We start from the raw sequence: 9,834 nt of genomic DNA, 5'->3' as shown, positions 1-9,834 counted from the left end.
CTTTCGGTAGTCGATACAAAGTCTCAAGGCGCCATCTTTCTTTTTAGCAAAGAGGGCCGGTGCTCCCCATGGAGAAACACTAGGGCGTACAAATCTCTTATCTAGCAATTCCTGGAGCTGAATCTTCAACTCACTCAACTCGGCTGGGGCAAAACGATAAGGTGCCATAGAAATCGGCGCCGTGCCGGGCACTAAATCAATAGAGAACTCTATCTCTCGGTGAGGTGGCAAATTAACGAGATCCTCGGGAAAAACATCCGAATACTCACAAACCACCCTCGGCAATACAATCTGGGTCTCATCGCACTCACCACTCATAAAGCTAGCAAGTAGACCACTAAGCTCACTCCGCCCTCGCGGATCATAAACCGGTGGCAACACACTACCAACCCGATCTCCCAAGAAATGGAAACACTCTCCGCTCAAGGTACATACTGTGACCCTCTGGCGGTAGCAATCAATAACTGCCCGGTATGACGATAGCCAATCCATACCCAAAATAACATCAAAACCCTTCATGGGCATAACTACAAAAGGAAACGGAAGCCTACGATCGGTGACCTCTATATCACAACCTCTACATCCGTGTTTCAAAATCAATTCAACCCCAGCAGGTGATACAACACATATAGGAGATGCTAATAGTGCCAACTCCAACTCCAACACAGATGCAAATGCAGCAGATACAAAAGAATGAGATGCACCCGTATTAATCAACACCCTAGCAACCGACTTGCAAAACAGAAAGGTACCTTTCACCACTGATGGAGCCGGTACTAGGTCCTGCGCGGTAACAGCATACACGCGCCCTGTAGGCCCCTGATCCACCTGCTCACCTCTAGGAGCAAAAGACTGTTGCACAGACTGGGATGACGAAGCTCCCGGATTGGCCCTCGAGGCCTGCACAGACTGAATTGGCTAATAACTCTGCGTCTGCCTAGAACCAGACGCTTCTAAAGTGGCACTCAACTGTGGGCAGAACCTCTTTAGGTGCCTAGGTTGATCACACTGATAGCAAGACAAAGGCTGGCCCCTGCCCTGACTCTGGACCTAAGGTCTAGCTGAAGAAGAAGCAGCTCGCTGACCCCCTCCCTTTTGCGGGTAAACCGAAGACTTGTGACCCAGTTGGCCACATGTAAAACAAGTCAAGCCTCCCTGATTACCTCTCCCGGAGCCTGCACTCTGCATTGGAAAGGTCGATCTAGCCAAACCACCCTGAGACTGCTGAGGGTTAAAACCCCTCTGTCTCCTGCCATCACCCTGACTATCTTGGCTCCTCTTGGAGCCTCTATGCTTCTCATCATCCTCCTCCTGCATCATAAGCTCCATATGAGCTGCAGCATCCACTAAACGTCTATACTCTCGAATGAAAGATCCTTCAACCCTCAGCTTGAGTCCACGCCTTAACTTCCGCTCAAACTCAAAGCAACGGCATTCCTCAGACGCCACAAGCTCAAGTGCAAACCTAAACAAACTGGTAAATGTAGCCTCAAACTCGGCCACTGACAAGCCCTACTGTTTAAGCTAGCAGAACTGTTCCCTCAGCTTCTCCCTAGCAGCTGAAGACAAGAACTTCTCCTGGAAGGCATCTACAAAAGGCCCCCACATACCACCAACACGACCCTTCTCGTACTTCCACCATTGACCCGCATCTCCCTTAAGCTTGAAGGATGCCAAGGTCACCTTCAATGCTCCGTCCTCGATGCCAAGCATCTCGAACGTCTTACTCATCTGCTCCAACCACTTGTCAGCCTTAAGTGGCTCTTTCGAGTCCCCAACAAACTCGTCCGGGTTAGATCGGAAAAACTCCCTCTTCAAGAAAGAAGTCCCTACCTCAGCAACTTGATTCTCAGCTCTGAGAATACCCAAAGCTCCTGCTATCTCTCGGGCCAAGGCACTCATGGCCTGTTGACCCACTGGCTTGGCCACATTGGCCTGGCCAACTCCCTCTTGCTGTTCCGGAATCTCATCCGGTAGAGGCACCTCCTGCCTCCTAGGCCTACCACGCCTACCTCCCCGTCCTCGTCTTGACATCCTAATAAAGGTAACGAAGACGTTAGCACATTCATAAATGTGCCGAAACTAAACACTCGCGTCCTAATGCATGGACAACTGTAATTCACTCCATGTAAGCACATAAACACATAAACACTTACGAATTTCATTCCCGGATAATGATAGTCCCGAGGTGTTACTAGAGTTCCGGTTAGAAACAGCATTGATCAAGTGCTTTTCCAACAAGACTCACAGAAACCCAAGGATCCAATCAACATCCTAGAAATTAAATCCCATACCCAAATAGTCAAATAAGCATGTTATCACATAAGCACATAACATTACATCTAAATCTCTAACCAAGCGAGACAAACCTATTGTGATACTAATCACTTCCCACGTACCCAAAGTATTCGAACCCAGTACGCTCTGATACCAAGTTGTAACGCCCTCAAAATAATGCATAAAACCCATCATTTTAGACTTGCAATGATATAAGAGGAATCAACACCTTTCTATCCATCAGAGTAGTTCTTATAACAGTATTACATGTTAACAACAAAAGCAAATGCCCTAGAGACTTACAGCTTTCCAAGTCAACACTTGGTTACAAAGAGAAGAACACTAACTCTATACAAAATAAGCCCTTGGCTTGAAATACATGTAATACCAACAAAATAATCAAAAAGAGCCTTCTACTCCCAGAACCATCCAAGCTATGTCCTTGGAGATGGCATGCTACCTGTACCTGAAAATGATGTCCCATAAAGGGTGAGCCAACGCCCAGTAGAAATATGCTAAACACAACATGAGCAGTAACTAAGACATTAGCAATTGATAAATGTTTGACTCACATAAGCCAATTCATACACCATTTTCATTGCATGACAACTGTGTCCATGTTTCCTTTCATTTTTCCATTTCTTATCACATTCTCAATTCATGACTATGGCTCAGAACCTGGCCAACAATTTAATAGTAATTCATACTAAACATTTCCCATTTCACAATAAATAAGCACACTAGCTATATCAACTCCTCGATAGATAGGCATACAACCTATACCAACATTCCAACAGATAAGCATTGAGCTGTATCCACACTTCAACAGATAAATATATGAGCTATATCAACACTTCCATAGATAAGCATATGAGCTATATTAACACATTAGCTGACAAGCATATGAGCTGTGTCAACGGAGTCCATCCCCTATCTTCTCCCATACAGTATCCGGTTTAGAGGTCCATCCCCCATCTTTCCCTAAACCGTGGAGTACATCCCCTATCTCCTCCCATACACACAACGTATATACACATAGGTCATATGCATAATCAATCAATACATAAAGTTAATGTATTCTGTCAACCGTCATACTCTATGACACATCCAATTGATTAGTTTTAGTTTGCCTAATCATCATGCATTGTCTACAACAATCAAGACTACTCTCCACCGGTAGCCCAAAGTAATTATTTCTAAACAGATAAATAATGCATCAACAGATAATTTATCCATATTTCCAAAAGTGAGCGATTAACAAATCCAACTTCACTATTCCATCTTATAATGAACCAATTTCATTATATTCAACTCAATTTCACAAATCCATAACTTTCCCAAATTAATTATACCAATTAATTTATATACAAATTAGGGCTTTCTTCCCATTTTCTCAATATTAACCCAATGGTTCAAATATCAACAACCAACAACAATAACTTCATTTTGAAACCCAAATTACACATTTAAGAATCAAAATAACAAAACCCTCTTTCATAACTTTTGAAACCCTAAGTCCTAAAACCAAACCATCTAAACAACATGCTCAAAATCTAGGTCAAAACCCATAAGAGTGAGTAGGAATCCCTACCTCAAATTCAGAGCTCAAAGAAAGAAGATGACGAAACTCAAAGTGCTCCAAAACTCAATATGCTCGGATCAAAATGTAGCCCTCGACGATCAACACAACTTTTGTAAAGGTCCAAGGTAAGGAAATCACTCCTACTAGATCAATACCTAGAGAGAAGTTGAGGTTCTAGTGAGAGAAGCTCTCCAATGGTGTTTTTGAAAAGTAAGAGAGAGAAATGGAGTTGAAAAAGTGATCCAAAAAGTCGGATCTCGGAGTGATATACTCGTCGCCCCGCTCGAGCGTCACTTACAGACTCCCGCTCAAGCGTCCAAGCCGTCGCTCGAGCGCTGGATACACGCTCCCAGAACTTTTGTAGAACCAGGTCCCCGCTCGAGCGTCACACACACAAACTCCCGCTCGAGTGTCAAAACGCCCGCTCGAGCGTCCAACACTGCAAAGGAAAATACTGGGAGATGGATTTTCCCGCTCGAGGGGACAGGCCAAAATCTGGGCAACTACTTTTGGTTTCTAAGCTCAACCAACCTGTTTCAAACCTGCCCAACACAACCCAAGACTCAAATACAAAGAGTAAAGGATGTAAACAAGATATACACAACAACCAACTCTACGGAACCTAAGTCCGGATACAACAAATAAAGAAAGGGAAGCCGGGATCGCTATATTGACGACATATTTTTGTTGCACATTCCTGGGTATTATAGCAACAATGACCATATGGCTTTGTGGAACCCTGCTATGAGAGAGTTCAACCGCCTCCATGTACTTGAACCTATCTTTCCCTTGAATTTTCATGCCCTTACAAGTGTGGTTAGATTTGGGTTGGACCCATTGACTAGGGATTACAAGATTATTTGGATTCACAACTTTGTTAAAAGGATTGGTGATGAAACATATGATATAGACTATCCTTATCATGTTGCTGCAATATACACTCTAAGTAAAGAATCGTGGAGACATTTCGATCTTCTTACAATACCTAAAGACCGTAATATCTATAATTCTTTGTGTGCCACATGCATAAATAAAGCATATTATTGGTTGTCTGGTTTGGATTATAGTAAACATAGGATCCTTTCATTTCACATGCGGCTGGAGAAATTTAGAGAGAGAGAAGAGCCTGATCATCCTGAACCTCAATGGGGGTTTCTTTCATTGTACAGTGATTCTATTGGTCTGTTCCTTTGTCAAACTGGTGTGATTTTGCAATCTATTATTGATATATGGGTGATGGAGGATGAAGGGTGTTGGACCAAACTAATAACAGTAAATCCCTTTCCATAAGTTTTTCTTCCGCGTGAGTTTTAGAAGGAGGAGCTTTTGTTTGAAAGTTAGACGAATGAGCTAGTGTTGTATAACCATGAAACCTATGAGATGAGAAATCTTGAGTTCTACGGATGTGGCAATGCTCTTGGGCTTTGGGCTATATGTTACAAGGAGATCTTAGTTTCAGTGTTTGGACAAAATGATGAAGAGGGGCTACCAATTCTCTAATGTGGTTCATGACTTCTTTATTGTTGGTTGCTGCACGAGCTTAGCATCTCCAACGCATGAGGCAAATGGAGAGAATTAGGCATTTTGCCTATTGAAGCTGCATTTCTAGGGTTCCAACGCATGAGGCAATGGTGAGGCATTTTGCCCATTCTCGTTTTGGTTCTCCACAGGTAGCCAGCCTCCATTGCTAGGCAAAGTGTGTTCTCGCCAACTCAGGTGACTCTCTTTCTCTTTTCTCTCTCTTTCTCCCTTTCCCGTTCTTCCCCATCAACGATCTCTCTCAACCCACCTCCTGCACTACGAAACCCTTCCCCTTCTGTTTGATCTCGCTAAGCTTAGTTTACTTCTTGTGATTCAGGAAGATTCAAGAGGTCTGAACATTGGATTTCAAGGTCAGAACTCTTTGAACCCTAAATTAATACATTTGCTTCACTTTGATTTCTTTCTTTGTTTCCTGGTATGTTTGTCATCAATTTATTCGACTCAATGAGGTACCTCTTAATGTTTATAATAGTTTTCTTTTAAAAATTAGTTAAGTTAGTCTGATTGGTTAGCTAAAATGAAGAGTATGATTGGAGTGTACACTAGTTAAACTAGTTAGGCAAAATAAAGAAGGGAGTTTTCTGTGTACTTTGAGGAGGCATTTTAGAGAGTATGGTTGGAGATGCTCTAGGGTCTAGGAATCCAAATCCCGAATAACTTATTTATTCTTGTCTTGATTGTCTATCTTCGGACTCACTCTGTTTTACTATGGGTATGTTTTCTCAGTAGTTTATTCTCTGTTTTGAAAAATACTACTTTTTTATGGATGCTGAAATTAATAATTTTTGTAATAACTCGGATTTTTTTTTTTTAAATCATTACATAATTTAATTGAATGGTTGTCGCACCCCGTGATTGGTGATATTTGTTTTATATGAAAAGATCATTTGTAAATGGGTTTATAATAATTGAAAAACAGTTCTTTATTTGTTACACAAGTTCGAGGTGAAATTTGTGTCTCTCGAGTTGAAGACCTTGCTTTTGTAAAATTTTAAAAATAGTAGTATAGCTCTAACACTTACGAAAATTTTATGAAGTGTTTACGCATGAGTATTTATTTTCTGAAAATTTAAGAATTGAACAGTGTTAAGTTTAATGTACAGTAGAATTTTTGTGTCGATATTTGATATTAAAATCATGACTTGAGGTAAAACTTATTTTGTTTAGTTTTGTATATATTTGGGGCATGTTTAGTTAGTTCATGGGTGGAAATTTTATTCAAGAGCCATAATTTAGAATCAATTTAATTTGGGTTCATGTAATACATGTTTAATTGTTTGGTCCTTTTTAATTACATGAATGGAAAGTACCACTTCGAGAGTTGTTATTATTTGTTATATTGTATTATAAATGTTTGAAATGTGAATTTATGGTGTGTTTTATCAAACGGAAAATATATTTTGTGATGAGACAAATTATATTATTTTATGTTACAAAATATTAAAATGTTGTTAAAATAATTTTAATTGATGTATATATATAGATATATGTATAAATTAAAAATAAATAAATAAATAAAAATAAAAATAAAAAAAGGAAGAGGCAACCCACGTGGGGCTGCCCCTACCCCATTTCCTTTTTACCTTTTCTTTCCTCCTTCTGCTTCATTTTCTTTTCCTTTGCCAGAGAGTTGGTTCCATCTCTCTCTCTCTCTCTCCAATTTCCACCATTGTTGCTCAAGCTTTGAGCTTAGAGTGGAAGTCCTTAGAGCGAGATTTTGCACAATCTTTGTAAATAGAAGTTGGAGAGCCCGCTGCACTCTTCACACCGGTAGTCTTGGATTCTTGATCCGGCAAGCTTGCATTTCAGATTTGTTTTTCTTCATATTTTGAGGTAGGGATCTCTTTGATTCTTTTCAATATATCACTATAGATGGATATGTGGTACTTTTTATGGCATGAAAAACATGAGTTTACAAGTGATTTTTTTTGAAATACATGTAGATGAGATTTAGGGTTTTGAATCAAATAGTTTAATCTTATATTTTGTTGTTGATTATGGAAATTTAAGCTAATAGAACATATTTATGATGGTTGAAATAAAAAGCCCTAATTTTTAATTTAATGTTTATGAGAATGAAAAGAAAAGATGGTATTTTTTTTATATATAAATATTGAGTCATGTTGATTTTTTTGTGAATAAGAAATGTTAAATGGGAAGAGAAGGAAATTTAAATGGTTGATCTTGTGATGTCTTGGTTAATATGATGAATGGATGCTATTAAAAGTTAGTTATGAAGTTTAAAACGAAAAACCCTAATTTTTATTTGATGGTTATGTAATATGAAAAAGGGTTAATGTTTATGAATGGTTGAGCTAGGTATTGTCATTGGTAAATTGAAAAATTTGATAGTTAAAAAGTAATTAATAGATGATTGTAATAATTATTGTGAACTAGAAATGGAAAGTAGAGAGAGAATGAAGTAAATGATTATCATGAAATTGGTCTATGTTGTAAGTATTGGTGATCAAAAGTAGTGGAATCAATTGTGGACATTACGAGATGGTATAATTTTTAATCTAACTCTAGACAACGATGGTAATATTGAGGTATGGAAATGTTATGAGAATCACACTATCTTGTTTATAAGAATTTATATTATTACTATTAAATGCTTAGAGGTTTTGTCCTTGGCCATCGGTGAAGGATGGTATTACTTGTTGTAGAATTGATGTGAAATAGGTTGATATGAAACCTTATGTGTTGTTGAATAACTGCATAATTACATAATTATATGTGAATGAATGGAAGGAAATTGAGATGCACGTGTTATGGAATGTGGTTGTGCTATTTAGAGGTAACGCGATCCTTTCAACTAGCAACCGGTAAAGCGGGCTGATGTGCTATATAGAGGTAATGCGTTCTTTCCACTTAGCACCCGCTAAAACAGGTTGTGCTATGTAAAGATAATGCGTTCCTTCCAGTTAGCATCCGGTAAAGCAGGCTATGCTATGTAAAGGTAATGCGTTCCTTCCGACTAGCAACCGGTAAAGCAGGCAGACGTGGGTCTTGGCAAGACCACGATGGTAATGTGGGGCTTGGCGAGACCTTAAGTTGTTTATTTTATTACGAAATTTTATTGCTAATGTGTGTATATTTGTAGAGATTATTGTTGACGAAAATATGTATTGAGAATATAGTTGAAGTTGTGTTATGAGGTGAATTGATTCTATTGAGAATATAATTGTTATGTTTATTAGTGTTGTTTGATGTAAATGAGTAGCACGAGAGTATAAAGGATTAATTGTGGATTGATTTTGAAAATAAACAACGTGATGAAATCATTTGGATTATAGAAGATGAGTCATAGAGTTGCCGAAATGGTTATTGTGTGTGATATTCGAGATGTGACTTCGGTTTGGAAATCTTTTGAATTGAAAATAATGAGTTACGAAGGTCTGAAAAATGGATTTTTCTTGAAATGATAAAGAATGATTCTTTTGAGAAAAGTATACGTATGTATGTATATTTTGGATATTCAAAACAACACTATCTATGTATATTTATTGAGCTAAAGCATTCATGATCATATATAGCTATATTTTACTATTGTTTAGAATCACTGGGATCTCTACTGGACATTAGTGTTCATCCCACGTTGTTAACTATTTTTCAAGTGAGAAGTTTGGAATATTGTTCAAGACCATAGAGTCTCCTTATTTGTTGACCACGGGGTCTATTACTTGTAGGCGGAATGCCATCTTATTGTAATAAGGGTTGATCCCTTTTTATTTATTTGTTTTGTTTTATTTTCTTCTATGTAAGCCTAAGGGCACATGTTATAAATTATTATAATTGAATAGTTTATCATCTTACATACGAGAGAGAACATTTATTGCTGAGCTATTTATTCTTGCTTCCGCTTTTATTATTATGGAAATGAACTATAATCAGGGATTGGATAATGATATTCGAGTAATAAAACATGGGGCGTTACAATTTTTTTGAAGTAGTAATCTTTAAAACAACCCAGTCTAACATCTGCCTGTACTCAAATTAAGGGAAAATATCATTTAAGTGGAATGTAAGATAAATAATCTTAAATTAATGAAAATCTTTGCAACACTAAGACACTTTTATAAACTTTTGCTTAAAGTTGGTACTATTTTTTTAACATTATATTGACATATTATTTTCCCTATAATTAACAATTCCAAACTCTCTTCTGGGTGCCTAGCCACTAAAACATAACACATCTCTTTGTTTTTACAAGTAATGCTTCAATTATTTGGATCACTGATTTATTGAAAATAGAAAGTTAAGTTAAAAGAGAAAACTGTTGAGCTAAATAAATGTATGTGTTGTAACCACTTTTTTCTCCATTGTGAGTCTTTGATCCATTCAAACTAGGGGTGGGCAACGGTTTATCCGATCCGCACAACCTGCGCCAAACCGACCCTACCCGCATGCATAAATAGTGCGGGTGCGGGTCT

At 38.2% G+C, this 9,834-nt stretch overlaps 1 protein-coding gene and 1 long non-coding RNA gene across 2 annotated transcripts; both read left to right on the top strand.

The window, feature by feature from the left end:
* Nucleotides 1-4,582: 4,582 nt before the first annotated feature.
* On the top strand, nucleotides 4,583-5,149 carry LOC145803476 (putative F-box protein At1g32420). The gene has a single exon (XM_082896757.1). The coding sequence runs from the start codon at nucleotides 4,583-4,585 to the stop codon at nucleotides 5,147-5,149; it is 567 nt and encodes a 188-aa protein (XP_082752883.1).
* A 1,879-nt stretch (nucleotides 5,150-7,028) lies between these two features.
* On the top strand, nucleotides 7,029-9,217 carry LOC145804436 (uncharacterized). Its single transcript, XR_014346154.1, has 2 exons — nucleotides 7,029-7,234; nucleotides 8,153-9,217. It is a non-coding gene; the product is annotated as an uncharacterized LOC145804436 (long non-coding RNA).
* The last annotated feature ends 617 nt before the right edge of the window (nucleotides 9,218-9,834 follow it).

Source organism: Camellia sinensis, chromosome 12 (genome assembly GCF_055761805.1).
Source record: "Camellia sinensis isolate YWXY chromosome 12, ASM5576180v1, whole genome shotgun sequence".
NCBI lineage: Eukaryota > Viridiplantae > Streptophyta > Magnoliopsida > Ericales > Theaceae > Camellia > Camellia sinensis.
The sequence above is the reverse complement of the archived record's forward strand: the minus strand, read 5'-3'. Positions and strand labels throughout refer to the sequence as shown.

Excerpts from the sequence above, each read along its gene's own strand:
- LOC145803476 (XM_082896757.1), top strand. The coding sequence starts at position 4,583 with ATGGCTTTGTGGAACCCTGCTATGAGAGAGTTCAACCGCCTCCATGTA.